The sequence below is a fragment of the Nipponia nippon genome, unplaced genomic scaffold, assembly GCF_047370975.1.
Source record: "Nipponia nippon isolate SJK-2023a ecotype South Korea unplaced genomic scaffold, ASM4737097v1 scaffold_1, whole genome shotgun sequence".
NCBI lineage: Eukaryota > Metazoa > Chordata > Aves > Pelecaniformes > Threskiornithidae > Nipponia > Nipponia nippon.
Window position 1 is genome coordinate 73,165,622 of NW_028262290.1, and position 17,712 is coordinate 73,183,333.

A 17,712-nucleotide genomic window follows, 5' to 3' on the forward strand; every position below is an offset into this window, starting at 1 on the left:
TATCATGCCTGATAGGAGCAGTAATAAATAAGCTGTATACCAAATTGAGCCACTGACCAGACCTATGCGTTCACCAAGGGATTACCACTTTTTAAAAAGAGGTGTTGCCACAAGTTTTCTTTGTTTCTATTTATCTTCCCTAACTCCTAATCATCAAAATTATTGTCAGGAGGAGGACAGAAAAGGAATTAAAATATTTCAAGGACACCTTGATTCTGGAAACAATTTTATTACCAAAAAAGTTTATTCCTTCCATTGCCCTTAAAATACAATCAGGCATCTGCCTTAAAAAGAGGATTCCCCTAAACCACAGAATAAATATATTTGAAGATACTGGTCAATAAAGTTTTAACCTGAAAATAGTTCCTAATAGTTATATACATTGATAATGTATACTACATTAAAATGGCTGTCATAACGTGGCTGCCTATTAGTGCATTGATGAGGAAACCACCTGACAGACAGAGACAAAGCTCAGAAGAGAGAATACTAGCATCTTTGAAATTCAGTGGGAATGACACAACGAACCCACATTCATACAAAGTGCTGTGACCAAGGAGGAACAAAGCAAAGAATAAAATAAAATGTTAAATATTTCACTTTAAAGAGGGTTTTTAAAAACATATATATTTACCCACTAGACATACCTTGGCTGACCTAGTGATGGCCCCAATCTCTGAATAAAGATCAGTGCTGTCTGGGAACTTTTCCACCACCATAGTGCAGACGTGGTGCAAGAGGGACTGCTTGTGCACCGTGTCCTTGACTTCTGGAACCTTCTCGAGGTAGCTCAACTCAAAAGCTTTGGCCTGTAAAGGGGAAAAAAGGGAAAAAATTAGAAATTAAAACATTTACTCTTTCCTGTGGAGATCAGTAGACAAAAATGATTATCAAGTAAGGGCAGAGGGGAAAGAAGAAGAAGAATTCTACAGGAGAAGAAACTTATTGCTTTTATTTATTTTTAACTTGCCAAAGAGTAGTCCTAAAATCACTTCATTTGCAGTGAAATGACTCATGACACAGTTCTCACAATTTGAACGGGGAGCATCAACACTAAACTCAAGGGAGTTAAAGCAGAAGAGTGCCTAGCTCCACATTTCCTTCAGGTTATGCTGAAAGAGGAAAATAGCACCCTGACACACAATAAAAAGTAGGTTCTGTTTTTCTAAATTATTTTTCTGGTACAAAATAAATATTGGCTTGCAATTGTCATAATGGTTTTGACTTTTGGGTTTTGAAGGAAAAAGCTGCCGGGGAAATGCTGGCACATCAGGCTTACGTTGGTTCCATTCAGGAAGTTCCCAATGGCTAGTAGAGTAGAAAGGATAAATCCCAAAGTTTTATTGTGCTCCAGTTGGTCCATTCCTTCCTTCAGGTCTAGAAGTGGTTCTGCAACTTCCTGCCATGAGAACAGAAACAAGAAAGTGAAGGCTGCAGTTGGCTATAGCTGCTCTAAGTTTTTAATTCTATGGTTTAGATTAATTACTGCAAAAAGTTCCTGAACTGGCGTCTTGCAGAGTGCACACTGGCCATGTGTGCTGGCTTTCTTCCATGTTCCAGCTAATAAATCACATGCAGGGACAGCAAAAAAATACATAAAATACTTTCCTAATGTTGCTTCTTTATGTATGCAATTGCCTTACTTGTCCTGGGGATTATTCTGTGATTCCAAACAGGAGAGAGAGAATCAGAGAAGGGGCTACTGCATTTAAGTTAGATGCATGAACATCCCCCTGCCCCAACTGATAAAAAAGCTTCTTGTAACTATTTTTTTATAATCTTTGAAAAACAAACAAAACAAAGTTAGAACCCTGGCTGACTTGACATTTGTAGCCTGACCCTAAAGCTTTCTTCAAATGATGGCCACCTCTGAGTTTTAGATATGGTTTTGTGCTTGTGTAACTTTAAAACTGGAAAAAAACCCTTCAATGCTAACATCAAGCTTTACAAGTGTTCTCATTTTAATCTTTTAACTTAATGCATCTTCCATCCACACATGTTATCTGAGTATAGGTATGTAAACTGATAAGGCTTGAAAACATAAATTCTGTTCCATTACCTTGGGAAGTGAACTACACCAGAGAGTTCAAAGGAAGAGAGCAAAGGTAATTGCGTTGACGGAGCTTATTTCTATGTCTTTGTGTGAGGCCCAGGGTTATTTATTTTGTATGCACAGTAACAGTTCACATTGTTTCTATCTCCAAATGCTATCCTAAGCAGCCGTGAGCAGCATTCTTTTCCCAAATTATTACACTCTTTATGAGCCAAGAAGCCAAAATTAAGCTGTTATTTTAGACCAAGAGGCAAAATAGCTGAGAACTTCACTTTCTTGAAGAAATACAAAGGGTCATTCAGCAACTGTAGTGAAATTTTACCATAAATAAGAGCACAAAGATGAAGGAAACATACATTTCTAGTCACTACAGAACAGTTCATCTCTTGAAAAGAAAAGAATATGGCAAATTGGAGACAAATTAAGAGATGGCATAGTGAGCAAAGTAATTTATATATCAGAGGAAAGGTGCTAAATAATCCAAGACTTCATCAAGTTAAACTAAAATCATTAAACTGTTGCACAGAATTCTTTGAATTACTTTAAAGTTAGGGTTGATTTAATTTGTTTTGTTGCATTATGGGGATGAATCAAAGTGCTCTGCATCTGCTATACCCACAGGGCTTTGAACTATTTCACTTGTATCACTTTGCAACCTGTTAAAAAATAATTCCTAAAAGGTTAATTTAAAACATTCTGAAGGTGAACAAAAAGGTAGCATAAAAGGCTTCCAAAGCAGACCATACTGTCGCCCTTCATTTATTTACATGGAAGTTATCCAAGCTTAAAACTTTCTTGCATATAATACACATTTATAATTATTCTTTATTTTTTATTTTATTGTAGCATTAAAAAATAATAAAAATCAGTGTGCTATCATCAGATGAAATACCCATTCTTGCCCCCTATAAAACTCACCTTCTGCCTAAAGAGGGCAGATACATAAAGCAGAGCTACATCATAGCCTTAAATATCGTGTATCCTTATTTACCATGTTTTTATTTTTCACCTAAAAATTATGCTTGAATGAAATGTGAGGATTGGTCCAGAATTTCTGGCTGCAAGACATCTGATAATGCCTGATAACTGTTTGGCGCACATGCACAAATGAAGTCAACTATACCTGTGCAATGAATCCACTGGGCCTGGGACAGGGAGAACGTAGCACACGTGTTCTCTACAGCTGATCTGGCGTATGCATTGTTACTGACCTGCTATACTGGCAACAAGTTCAGCTTACTGCACCTATACAAGTTCACATGCATGCTTTTCTGGGAGGAGTAAAAACTTGGTTGGGATGGGAACTTTGTGATGACCAAAATGTAATTTGCCATATTTGCATTTAATCAAGATTGGCCTGCATAAAGTATCACACCCTTTTAAAACAACAGAAAGTATCAGGATCATACTGCAAAACTTAAAAAGCTCTGATGCACTTTTTAAATTTTTCAGACAGTTCAAGCATCACTCAAAAGTACAATCTTTTTGAACACTTATTTCTCTAGCACATTGTCTCCAGGGAGACTAGAGTCAGGAGCAATCTTTTTGCTCAGAAGAGAAACTGAAGCAGGCCCTTTTCTTTACCAGTTCTGCTTTTCTCATTTCTACACCTGCTTATATTCATTTATGATCCTTTAAAGTTGTCGGCAATAAGGATATATTTGCCCACAGTGACCTTAAGAAAAAAAGTATCTGATTTAGGACAACTAAAAATTCTATTCCTCCTTCTAAGGCCTTTAAACTCCCTTTAAGATAATGAAGTTTGACAGCATCTGCATCAGAAAGAGTTCTGTACAAAGAACGAGCAGTAAGATCTTGTAATTTTTCAGAGCAATCAGAAGTCTGAAAATGAAAATTTAAAGTTGAAACTCTACCTCTTTTGTCTATGCCTTTAAAATATGATACCAAAAGAAAGGTGAGAAAAATTATTGTTCCACTGATTACCTTCAGTGGGCATAAGGTACCTTAGATACATGTTAACATTTCAAAACGTTATGCACATTATCGAACAGATTATTTGGAAAGGGTTTTCCTTTTTTATTTTCTGTAAAGGGCAAAGAATGAGATTCATTCATCCAGTTCAGCCCCTTACTGTCTGAGGCTGCTCCCTACAAACGTACCCTGACTGGCTTTAGTTAATTAAATTCAACCCAAGAAAGATGACTTCCTTCATTATGCCTGCAAAGCTTTTCTACAAGCATGAACAATATCTCACTTAACCCTTTTCTTCAACAATTTCATGCTGTTTTTCTTTCAGGTTGCCAGAGATGGAGCTAAGACCTACTTAGGCAAAAAATCTGTTCTTGGCTGATTAGGAAAAGAGTCTTATGAATAGGAACCCCAGCCTTACATCAACAACTCAAGATATTTCACACTGTTGATATCATGGACCATCTAAAACTTCCAGCCTCATGGTAATAATAGGAAGGTTCACTCATTTCTTACATAAAATATATGTGTGACTCCATAAATAATATGAGTGCATTCTGAACCACTATGAATTTTCCTACTTTTAAAACAGATTTTTAAAAAATCAAGCAAATACTGGACAAAAAAATGACAAAAAGTGTGGACGTAAGTGATTTGGCACCTCGGTTTCATGAAAGGTTTGCCCATTTGCAGATGGATTTTCTGCAAAAACATAGTTTCAAGAACAGAAGAATGTTAGCAGGTCATGGGGCTCTTATTATCATAATCATTAATGCAAACTACTTCATTTTTTAATTGGATATGCTCATGGTATGTTATCTCAGTTTAAATAACGCTTAGGTTTATTGGTTACTTGGAACTTAAACTCTGAGTTTAACCTGTTGTTACTGGAAAGACCCAACTGCTTGCTCTCTTGAACCTCTGATGTCTGATCCCATACTTTCCTCTTCACCCAACTAAGACCCAAGCCGTCTGTCATATCTATGCTTGTCTGCTAGGCTTCTTATCACATGCTCCTCTTACTTTATCCGTTATCGTACGTTATTTCCTGTACCGTTTTACGGTAGGTACTGTACTTAGGCCTATCTACCTTTCAACAGGGATAAAAATCTTGGTCCTGTATTCACTCCAGCTATCGCTTCTTTGAGTAATTTAGGTATTTGAGACTTTTTATACTAACATCCATTCTACATGGATTTTAGCTGAAATTCATTAACTTAATGTGGCATAAACATTATAGGATCAGCAACAGGAAAACTATCAGAATTTCTTTAGCTTTTAGCAGTGCTTCAAATGTTACTTTTTGATTGAGAGGAAGCTAGAAATTCTAGGTATAGACATAGATTAACAGCTACAGCTAACTCAGTTCACATGAAAGGAACAATTTAGCCTTGTGGTAACTTCAAAGCAGAATAAATAGCTGTACCAGAGTAAAAAAAACTGGCAAAAACGTATTCAGGCCAGATACAAATATTTTATGTTTTACAAGTCAGAAATGTAAATGTCGAGGACTAAAATGTCACAATTAAAAAAATCCTGAATATTAGTGTGATTGCATTTCCTAAAATCTAAGAAAATTAACCAGAGGTTGAGTAATTTTGACAGTATCATCTGCAAATCAATCCACTGTCGTATAACTTGTTAAATAACCATGGCTAGGTAAACATAAGGCATTTTCAGAAGCACGTCCCACAGAATCCATATCACACAAAGTTACACTGATTTTTTTTAATATACACATATGTGCATAGATACACATACAAAATTAATATATACAGGAGAGAGCTGCCTGAAGAGCATGGGTTATTCACCAGAAGCACAGCCAGGAGGTTCCTGTGCCGAGATTCCTGAAAGAGCTCGTGAAAGGCAACAAATAGTTGAAATTGCCTACACAGTTTCATTCTGCTTCACCTATGCACAAATTATACGCTGTCATTTTGAATTTTTTGTCTGTGATTCATCATACGTGACAGACAACCCAATTACAGTGTTCTCCGAATAAATGCCATCCATGAAGAAGGTGGCAACAACTGTCTGTGACAGAAGTGAAACGAGCACTCCTGAAGGACGTCTTATCTTTTGTTTATAGCTTTGAAAGAGAGTTATAAACAGAAATAACTTTAATGGATGGTGTTTTCCTTAGTTCAAATGGATGCAAGATCAATACTCTCATTTTACGATGTAAGGCTGAATACTGTAGTCCGCATTCAATCTTTATCCAAAGAAAAATTCTTACTGCTCTGAAGTAAGAATTTCCTGAATAACAACATCTGGAGAAGATGTGGTAAGGATCTAGCCCTCTTCTTTGTTCCAATATCATTACTGCCTAATTAAAGGAAGGAAGACATAATCTCTAATTTTCTTTTATAAAAGGAACAGATTATGAAGGATCATTTTAGCTGTTCCCTGGTTGGCCACCGAAACAAAAGCGACCCATTTACCGTTTCCTCAAAATATATGCTCATATAATAACAAGGTCAGGGAAAGATTAAGCAAAGCCTGGGAAGAGTCTCCGCCCCTGCCTCCCTGCCTTCCCCTCACCTTTTCCACTATCTCGTAGTCCATCTTGAAAGCCCAGAGCTGGAGCCTGGCAGAGAGTTCGCTGATGGAGGAGAGGGTGAGAAGGAACTGCTCGGCGCTGCCCAGGGGGACATCGGGGTTCGCCAGCTGCGCCTCCTGGATCTTCTGCTTCTCCTCCTCGGTTGGGATCATGGTCAGGATTTTCTGCGAAGGGAGACAAAAGGCAGGCGTCAGCGGCGGGGCCTAGGGGCGCGCAAGGGCTGGACATAGTGGCATGGCGATGCTCCTGTGGCAAGCGCTCTTGCAGCGCAGGCTCACGCGACGAGCTTTGGTCGGACTTCGCCTGAGCTCCCATGACGCTGGGTGACTTTTCAGCAGCAACGGCAGAAGTCCTTAGTCACTGGCTGGTAAATTAGGATGGCACTGTAGTAACCAAGCACTAGCCCACCGCACAAGAGAGCAAAACGAGACCTGCTACCTTGAACATCTGCAGCTGAAAACCACATCTGTATTAACATTCATTTTTTAAAATCTGTAGTCAGTAGGTATGCTTAATCATGGGATCAAACACTGAAGAAAGACAAGGCACCTGGTTAGGACGGCTCTCCTCAGCTTTTATATCTTTAAATCAGAACTGGCCACCTTTCTGCAAATTACATATGAAGTGAGGGTAGAATGAGGAAATCTTTTGGCCCATGATTTACAGAAGGTCAGACTGGATAGCAGATCCTTTTTAGCCTCGACATCTATGAATCTTCCAGTGCACTTGTAGGTATACAGGCATAACTTGAGGATTCCTGTCCCTTGCTGTTCTCATAATGTATTATTTTTTGTTCAGTCTGCTTTGTTTTTTTATGAAACATGACAAGTATTGCAGCCTATTAGGTCACTCCCAAAAATCGCACCCGGACTGAGGACAACTTCCCAAGGAACACGCATTAATTTAAAGTAGTATTATGCATTGCATAACACATGGCCTGCTTCTCTTTTGATCTGAAAAGTCTAAAATATCAACGAAAAAGGATCTCAATATTTTCAGTTTCTGCTGTCAGTATGGCTCAAAACATTTATATTTTCCCTTTAATTCTTAGATTTTACATGCTTGTTCACATGTGGCAGCTTTCCTTCTCAAAGTATTGCTCTCTAAGGTATTGCTTCTTAATTAGTTTTTAACATAACAAATGCATTTTAAAATGAAAAAGAAAAGCAAAACAACATAAAAGCATCAGATAAGTTGAGGTCTTTACCCTGATGATCAATGCCTCATTAAAACAAAGCAGTAGATTTTCAACATAACTTATGTTTATTCATCTGAAGAACGACATGTTTTTGCTGCAGCTTTCTATAATGATAGAGGCTGTTTTGGAGGGGAGGAGAGAATAATAAAAATACAGCCAAAGAACTATCAGACCTGCCAATCCAAACTACAGCCTTGTTCCAGCACTGGACATAGCCAATTCATCAAAGTAGCACAACTGCCCCCTTCCAGTACCGATAATTCATCTGGCTCCTTGTACAGCACTGGAGCTAAGTGTGGAGAACAAGGGACCTTTTCTGGTCAATCAGGCAAAGAACAAGAGTTAAGAAAGCAAATAATATTCAATTTGTTGAACTGCGACTTATTTCATTTCAGCCACAGCATTTGTATTACTGCCCATCTTCTTATGCTGACTTCCACAAACATAAATAAAGAAGCATTTTTTTCTGTTAATGTTGGCTCTGCCTTTCAATTAAAAAAAAAAAAAAAAGCCTCCTTGCTTGGACACTGCAAGCTTCTACCTTAATAAATTAATATCCTAAGGAAAAAGAAAGAGGAGGAAAATTCCTCAATACACTCTGGTGCTTTTCCTTCCCGTGTCAATGACTGTTTGGAAAACATTCTCCATTGCACACCTGTTCTGACTGATAGCATTTCTGTATTGATTTTGAGATGTGCTACCCATCCATCTATCCATCCACACGCTGAAATCTGTAACTTAGGGCATACCTAACATCAAACTAGAGATTTATAGATAGCTGCTTCAGGACATTTCTCAGTGCTTAACCAATATTCATCTAAAGAAGTTTGTAAAAAAGAGAGACTAAGTCTGAAACTCATAAGAAGAGGTGTTTGGCTGAGTGTCCCTTGAAGAAGTCAGGCCTCCTAGTGCCTACTCCTCTCTTCAACAAGAAGCCAACACCCCCTCAGCTGAGCCAGGGCAGCTTGCAAATCGGATCATATGAACATCCATACATGGAGAGTTTAGCAGTAGCCATGTGATGGATGTAAAAATGCTTCTGATGCATTTTTGAAGGCTAGCACTTCAGCAGTATTCTCAATTGCCTCCTACAAATAACTAGGGCTTTTGGTAGCTACCCAGGGATCCCACAAGTATTTTGTGGTGGTGCAGGGCCTTCACTCCAGAGATTTTGCACTGCTTTTGGGCAGTTTAAAGAGAGCAATGAAATAGTAAGCTTTATTTCCAAAGGGACTCTCCTCCTCCTCGAGCTTTATGTAAACACCACAAGCCAGATGGAGCTGACAAAAAGCATTCGAGTCCAAGTACTGCAAGGCTGCTGCGCTGCGTACCGTAGTATGTGAAACAGAGAATGCCAAGCCTGTACTTGCGGTGCCAGCTGCTGAGGATCACCCCTGCTGCTGAAAGCCCTAACTCGATGGGACCAGAGCTGCTGGCAGGTCTCACATCATCCAGTGTGCAACTGCCCCGGTAACAACAACTTACTTATCAGCACTTTTAATCTGCTCGGGCAAATACTTCTGATCCTGCTGGTCATCATCCTTGGTATGCCCCTGAGCAAGTGGTAAAATGCTCCTCTTCTTGATTTCCACTCTATGACTAATATGAGCCATTTGTGCAGTGCTGGAAACTGATGAGTACACCATCTGCCAGTTTATTATTATTTTCATTATTATTTTTTTTAAGCATCACTGACAGTAGAAGTAGCATAAAAACACAGCAGGGAAGAAGGTCACTGGTACTTGGTGTGACCATTAAATCACAAACAGCTTTGAATCTAATCATTAGTTCATAACGCTCTCCCTAGTACGGTCGCTTAAAGAAGAACTGGTTATCAACAAACCCTATGCTCATATCCTCTAATATGTGTGATACACGCATTTCATCTCCATGCATTCTCACCCAACTGTTTGGGCCAGAGACTAACATTCTGAGGAAAGCCAGTGCACAAATCTTTTCATGGAGAAAAAGAAGTAATTGTTGGAGATCCTGTTCTCATGAGATAATGAATCCTAATTATTCTGCTCCTGCACTGCTGGACCCAGCCACTTGCTTGAACTTTCAGCGAAGGGATCAAACTGTTTATTTCCTGGACTCAGCCACCCTGATGTATGATCTCCAAAAATTTCTAAGGGTAAAGCCTTACAAGGTTCACAGGGCAAAATTTATAGCCCCCATATGCCTGAGGGTTATGAGCCTCCGCATGGGACGCAAGGAAGCACCTAATCAGAGACTGCGAATAGCCTGGAGCCTCTGTGGAAATTAGGTGCTTAAGTTATCTCTTTCAAGAGATAATGGGGCTTCTCAGTGATGATGAAGTTGCAGGGGTGCTTTGCCTTTCATATTAGGTTTCAGCTGATTTTACCAGGCAAACAGGAGCCTGAAAAAAATTAGTAAACTAAATATCTGATTGTTGTTGGGTCCAAAGCTTTCTGTGGCTCAAGGCCCACAAATTTGTAAGGTGCATAACCAAATACCCATTAGTGGGTATTTCATCAGACATTTGACAGGCCTCGGCAGATGATTCAGCTCCAGAAAGGCTCTCACACTTCAGCTTTCCAGGCAGCTATTAATGAGACACATTGGTGGTTTGCATTACCTGCAGAAACTCTAACAAAATATAAAAGCATATGAAGGTCGGGACTCCACAGTGAGGCCACCTGCACTAATTATATTTCAACTCTTCCAAAAATGATCCAATTCTGAGAAGGGACTAAAATGCCCGACAGGCATTTCTCAGCTCTCTACTGAAATACATGAACATGCCACTGCCGGTCACAGAAACTGCAGAAGATGTTTTGGTGTGCTGCAAGGAGTGAAAGTGTAGCTTTTTTTCTTTAAATAAAGTCTGAAACTCATTAGGGCAGCGATACGGTGACCGTGGGCATACGGCCAGCAAGGCACCATTGAGTCTGTTCTCTCTTCTGTCTAGACTTGTGAAAAGAGGTGTTCTTTCAGGTCACATGAGCTAGCATAATTTGAAAGATCCCACCACACTTTTACAAAGTATTAGCTAAACAAATTGGAAACTGCAAACGCCAACGTACCGTGGCAACTATCAGAACAAAAACTTAAAATACCTTGATTGTTTCTGAAAATCAAATTTTGTTTTTTGTTTATACGTGTCACCATCTGCCTTTTTAACACCAGGCTCTCATTTCTTACCGTTTTTTACATCTCAGGGCTACCTAGCCACCCCAGACACACGGACTTCAAAGTACTTGACAAATGTGGGTATGGCATACCTGCAGAGTTTTTTCATTTCAAATAGTTTTACTAAAAGCTACCAATGCAATGCAATATTGTGTAGCATCACAAACCCATATCGTAAAGCACAAAGCAACCCACCTCCATCTCCTCACACCATTACCCCTGATTTCACTCTGCTAAATTAATCATACTCTTTGGTATAATTTGATTTCGATCCACATTCCCTTACTAAGTAGCACTTTACAGAGGGACTCACTCATTTCCTTTACTAAAGACAAGCACCAAGGACTGGTTTGGTGAACTCTATTCTTGCAGTTGCCTGTGATATCCTTCATTAAAATCAGGGCCAGGATTTTAAGCTCGCCGCTTTTGCTTAGCTAACAGAAAGCCCTCATCCATGCTAAGCAGGCAGTTCTTTATCCTGCAGCGAGCTCCAAGTTGTATGAACACAATGAACGCCAAGCTTTCAAAGAAAGGCAAACACAACCGCTTTGGCAAACGTAAGGTGGCAAAAATTTTTTTAGTTGGACTGATGCATGCTTGCAGACACACATTGTGCTTTCCTTTGAAATTACGTTTCTAACAGTGCCTGCTCTGCATACTAAATGGCCTACATCTGCCTTTCTAGCACCATGCCCCATTTTCTGCCCTTTTTCACAGCTCAGGGGGTACCTAACTACTTCAAACGCATGGCTTAAAATATGCAACATACTTGGGTACAGAGGGCTTTAAAATACCTGGAGAATTTTTTCTCCTTAGTTACATATTTGAAGCTAAAAAGCAAAGTATAGATTACTAACAAGAGTTAAATGGCACAAGCAAAGCAGCATTCAGCAGAATGTAGGACAGTAGTGGAGAGTTTACTGGGTCACTGTGAACGTGATGATGAGCTGGGCTATCACAAACTTGTAGCCTGCATCCCACTGCATCACTGCCTTGTTGCTAGCACTACTGTCAGCACTACTTTAGTCCACTGTCCTTAAAGGAATTGCTAAGGTCAGTTTTAAGATACCATTTAATCTGAACTTATTTCACAAGTACAGAACTAAAGCCACACGCACACTAACATAACAGTGACGGTGCTCCTCAGCAAGGGACATGGCACAGAGCTCACAGCCAAGGCAATGGATGGCTCAGGTGACTTGATACCCTGTTGGTGCCCTGCTCTGTGCTGGATTCCCTAAAAGCTGAAGATGATCCTCAATTATAGCTTCTATGAAATTTTAGCAGTGAATGTTAGGTCCTCCCTGCACCCATCATATCTCTTCTTCTGCTCTCCTTACATCTCTCTCTTCTGCTTACCAGCTGCGACGTCTCTTCTAGATAATTAACTATGCAGAAAGGCTTGAGTACCCACTGTGATGCAGTTTTTTACTTAGACCAATTCCATAATTCTTTTTCCACACCAGTCCTGCCTCATTCAACCCATAGTTTAGCTATAAATATATTATATAGCAAATAATTTGCTTTATTCTCTGCATTTTTATATAAGTGAAGCTGATACTTACACTATTACTGATTCATTCATCATCACTACCAATTATTTCCTAATATTTAGGAAACTGTAGATATGAACCAGAAAACTTTCTAAAAATCTAGACTGAAAAGACAACCCCTGTTCCCTCTAAGCTAACTCTAAGGCTAAAGCCAGATGGATACAGAGGAGAACAGAAACAGCAAACAAAGCTTGTCAACGCTGCAGATCAAAGGTGCAGTATGGAAAACTGAGGCAGGGCTCTCCTGCAAAACAGACTCACAATGATGCATTTCTGTATCTCTCTTTGCACCTCCTGGCCAATTCTGCATAGCTTAATCCAGCCCTCTATCTCTCTATAAACGTCTGTCTGACTCTATAACAAAATGCTGTAAGAAAAATCTGTAAATTGGGGATTGGGGAAGGGAATCTGAATTCAGTGCAGGGTTTTACGTGATAAGAAGTAAATAAATATGGAACATTGAAAAAAAAAAAAAAAGCTCTTTTCTCCATGAACATCACCCTTCCCAACCAATAAAGGCTTCCTCCCTCAAGGTGCAAAGTACCTGGGCTGTGCTCCATAGAATCACAGAATCATTTAGGTTGGAAAAGACCTTTGAGATCATCAGGTCCAACCATTAACTTAGCACTGCCAAGTCCACCACTAAACCATGTCCTCGAGCACCACAGCTACACAGTCTATTAAATACCTCCAGGGATGGGGACTCAACCACCTCCCTGGGCAGCCTGTTCCAGTGCCTGACTACCCTTTCGGTGAAGAAGTTTTTCCTAATACCCAATCTAAGCCTCCCCTGGCGCAGCTTGAGGCCATTTCCTCTTGTCCTGTCACTTGTTACTAGGGAGAAGAGACCGACCCCCACCTCGCTACAACCTCCTTTCAGGTAGTTGTAGAGAGCAATAAGGTCTCCCCTCAGCCTCCTCTCCTCCAGACTAAACAACCCCAGCTCCCTCAGCTTCTCCTCATAAGACTTGTTCTCTAGACCCTTCACCATCTTCGTTGCCCTTCTTTGGACACGCTCCAGCACCTCGATGTCCTTCTTGTAGTGAGGGGCCCAAAACTGAACACCGTACTCAAGGTGCGGCCTCACCAGTGCCGAGTACAGGGGCACTATCACCTCCCTGGTCCTGCTGGCCACACTATTCCTCATACAAGCCAGGATGCTGTTGGCCTTTTTGGCCACCTGGACACACTGACGGCTCATATTCAGCTTATTCCCTTTCTCTCAATTTTAAATATCTGAATGATCACATCAGGATTACTCACATCCTTAGCTTCAAGCTGTGGACACAGAACTCAGAAATCCCATATTCTTTAGCACTGGGCAAGTATATCAACAGTGTATCATTTCCTGGTTTCTGAATTGTTCAATTTGAAAGCTACCTGCACATATATTTTAAATGAAATTACGGGTTGCTGGCAGCTAATGGAAAGGCCACCCAAAGCAGGGTGTGGTGGTGCAAGGCACTCACAACTGTGGACACCACAGGTGGTTGGCAGATGGACAGCCCAGCTACAAATGTTGGCACTGGAAAGGGTGAGTTGTGCAGAGTAGCTGAACTTCTGTTAAGCATGCCAGAGAAGGACACAATTCAAAGGAGATGACACATGGAAGATAATAAAGATGTGTCCTTTTTATCAGCCATTTTATGTTGGACTTTGTATGGAAACACTGCCTACAGCACTGGTATCTAACCAGTGGTCTGTGAGTTGGGCTTGGCTGGAGGGGTACTTCTCTCCAACACTTTAAAGCTTAGTCCTGCAAACTGCAGTGGTGGGTACATGGGCTGGGTCATGAAAAATTACTTTTTTAGCCTGATTTGTCACCTTCATAATATGAGTAAGGTATGTATATAGCAAATAAGTAATACAGATTTGAGAAGAAGCTATATTCTAGTAGGGATAAATCAGGCCTTGCCTTCTAGCTGGAACAATCTTTTGCCTCAAGTATTTCTTTTGCATGTAACTGTTGGCAACTCCATTTCCATTCCAGCCAGCTTTTCTCATTTTCTTCTGTAGTCAGCACAGTGAAGGTGGAAAGGGGGAAATCATGAAACACAGTGCCAAACCACTGAAAGGTGACTGTGAATCAATACATGACCTCTGCAGCTCAGCCACTGGTTGAGATTTGTGGTTGTGCAGATTACTCTTACTAGATGATATAGGCTTATTCAAAAAAAAAAAAGAAGAAGAAAAAAAAAGATTTGAAATGAATACAACCACAATGAAAAAACCAAGGGAGCAGCAGGCTGCTTTTATACTTCATAGAAGAAAAATGTTTTGATAAAAAAAATAATAAACAGAGCTCATCTTGGATCTCGGTAAGAATATCTGCAAAGTCAAACATGTAATGGTAAAAATTACATCATCTGTAATCTTTATACCAACTGCTTTTCTTCAAACAATAGTAACACAGAAATGCTATTTTGAGCAAAACTAGTCGCTGTATTTGTTTTCCATTAGATATACAATCTAGAATGACTCCAACAGCTAGCTGGGCATGAACTTTATTAAACCCTGTACCAGTTGCATCAGCCCTAGTAACTCACTGCCTATTCTTGCTGCTCACAATATTTCAGTCAAGCTTGAGAGGAACAGATAATATTCTGAAAATCTTTACAGGAATTAACATCGTTGTTACTCAGACACAAACAAAGCAGAGAAATTCACGTTTACTGAGCATGCCCAGCCTCAGCTGAATACTACATGCTTCTGAGCACATTACATTGATTTGATGAGTTTCAACTCTCAGTCATGATATAATACATCCCCTTTTCCCTATTCCATGAAACATCTGGCCTGTACCGTGTGCAACATCGAAAAAAAAGGAAACGTTGAAAATGTAGACTTGAAGACATCAACTACTCTTTCTTACCTCTATTCCTTCCTTGTTTAAGGCATATTCGTCAAAGTTCAAAATAGCAGTCTTGATAGTCCGGGGAGGGGGCAACACAGTCAAGCCAATATTAATAGCGTTGCTTCGTTTTGAGTCCAATACAATGATCTCCTGTCGCTTCCCATCTGCAGCAGTTTTCTTGGTAAAGAAGAAAACAAGAATATTATTTCTCCAGCCTGTTTTATAAAGAAAAAGTCACTCCTTTCACTAATGACTTCCGCTACTCAAGGGTGCTGACACTGAATGTAAATCTAATGCATTTATAGTCATCCAAAAAAGCTGAATTCCACCACATCCTTTCTGGTATCAGCATGAGCTGCTAGGGATTTAACCAGAGAGCTGAACGCAGTCTCAAATGCTGTGCAAAGCTGAGCTAGCCTGAGACACAGGAGTCCCTGCCAGGGCTGGGAACGCTGCAGTCTGGGGCAGGAGTCAGTCTGAAAAAAGCCTGAAGCTGTCTATGCCAGGGTGAAGCTGTCCTGTGTGGCAGGACCGGGTGGCGCAGGGCCAGCGGCACAGCAGCTAGGTGGCCGATGGGTTCCGGGGCTCAATTACCCCATGGACGCGTCAACCCAGAGTGGCCACCGACCTTCTCTTGCCCACGTGGCTGGCTGGGAAACAGACAGGGTGGTTCCCACCTTCCTGCCAGCACTCTCCTGTGTTATAAATCTACCCTGGGCACTGGCAAAGGAGCTGTAGAGGCCTTTCTGGAGACACTGGCATGGTTTTCTGACTTCTGGCTCTCAGAGGAAGGGTATTCTACCTTGCTGCTCATGATATGTCAATCAGGCCCTTCACAGGTGCAGAACAATTTCAACCTTTCTGCTTTTTTCAAAGTTTTCTTTGAGACTAGACATAATCTTTGGATCTTACCTCCAGTATAAACTACAGTATAAATAATAATGAAAGCACAAAGAACTAACAACATATGCTTTAAATTCTATTCTAGAGAAGACCCAAGAAATTTCTTCCTCTTTCTCCCCATCCTCATGGTGGCAAAACACGAACCAACTAGGCAAGGTGACTCCCAGACCATTTATATGGCATAACACAGTGTTGAATGTGGTTTTTGTGGCCCATCGTGCCTCTCAATCTCTCACTGTCCTGTGCTAGAAGGTGTCTCTTTGGCAACTACATATGTCGTATACCGGGCAGCTGCAAGAGGAGAGGACTCTGCTCCTCATACACAGTGGTTTTTCCTCCCTCTCCAGAGACACTAACTTTGGAAACGTGCTTTCTCTGTTTCCCCTTCTGCCCTACCAGAGATGGGCTGAGGGACACCGTCAAGCACAGGAGTGCAGGGAGAAGACCAGCACATTGATGCAAGAAAGCACAGACATGCTTTGCTGTGTACAAGCCCATGTTTCAGCAAGGCACAGGCTGCAGAGACATGACTGAGACCTCCCTGTAGAGCCTGTTACCTGGACTGTGGTTGGTGGCTCTGTCAGCAGCAGCCTTCACACAGATGTGCCTCAAAGGGGCAAAGAGAGAGACTAAGCAATCCCTCTTTCCAGGCTGCAACGTGCCAGCCCACACAACTGTTCAGAACAGAGGATCATCCATATCGTCTACAGCAGTAGTGTCTCTTGCATCTCATGTGGATTTGAGGGAAGCCCAGGAGGAGACTCTTACTGCCCTAGTCTCGATCTGTGCTCAGGAGTGCTTTTTAGACCACAAAGCTCTGTTCTCCTCTTCCTTTGGGTCTGCACCACAGCCACCACTGAGTGAAAAAACGCCCTACTGCCAGGTCTACATGCTGATTCTGCATTGGAAGAACTGTCTAAATTCATAGAGATGATTTTATCAAAGTACCCCTGGCTGTGAGTCAGCCCATAAAGGGAATGCAGTTACATGATTACAAAGGTGCCTTTTTCTGGCACAGCTCAGCTCCTTGCCTGCACAGGATGGGGTCTGCCCACCGGTCCCAGCAGCCTGCCCAGCACATGTGCGGCACCACAGCCCTTCCATCATACCAACATGATTAATGTGGTAAGATGCAACTGGGGAAGTAATGAGAGGGTTGTTTTTTTTAAACTTAAAAAGAAACAACACTTTTGGAGTAAACAGGATAAATTTTAGGAGAGCAAAGATAACATTTGTTTTAAATTTTTATATGTCTGTTCTGTCAGAACTGCTGTCTTCTTAACACCTTAAATACATCCCTGAAGCCTTCTGGAACTTTCCCTTCTTTGAGGTAAGAGAGTCCTCTTTTTCTTGGGGAGCTACCTGAAGGATTGGAGATGCAGCTTCTCCTTCAAAACAGTCATTTTTACTTCCAGGGCCATTAATCACATTTTCAGGACCACACTTAGTGGCCAAGGCCACATAAAAACAAGCGGGGTTCACCAGAGCCTGCTTCCTCCTGAGTCTATA

General features: G+C 40.9%; 1 protein-coding gene across 19 annotated transcripts in view; it reads right to left on the minus strand.

The window, feature by feature from the left end:
- Window positions 1-17,712, minus strand: part of FHOD3 (formin homology 2 domain containing 3) — a 407,898-nt gene that overhangs the window by 43,686 nt on the left and 346,500 nt on the right. For all 19 annotated transcript variants that reach the window (XM_087759886.1, XM_087759866.1, XM_087759824.1 and 16 more), the window contains 4 exons: window positions 15,319-15,477; window positions 6,524-6,706; window positions 1,280-1,399; window positions 648-809 (listed from right to left, as the gene is read on the minus strand). In XM_087759886.1, the coding sequence (XP_087616012.1) occupies window positions 648-809; window positions 1,280-1,399; window positions 6,524-6,706; window positions 15,319-15,477 (624 nt within the window). The remainder of the gene's footprint in view (window positions 1-647; window positions 810-1,279; window positions 1,400-6,523; window positions 6,707-15,318; window positions 15,478-17,712) is intronic.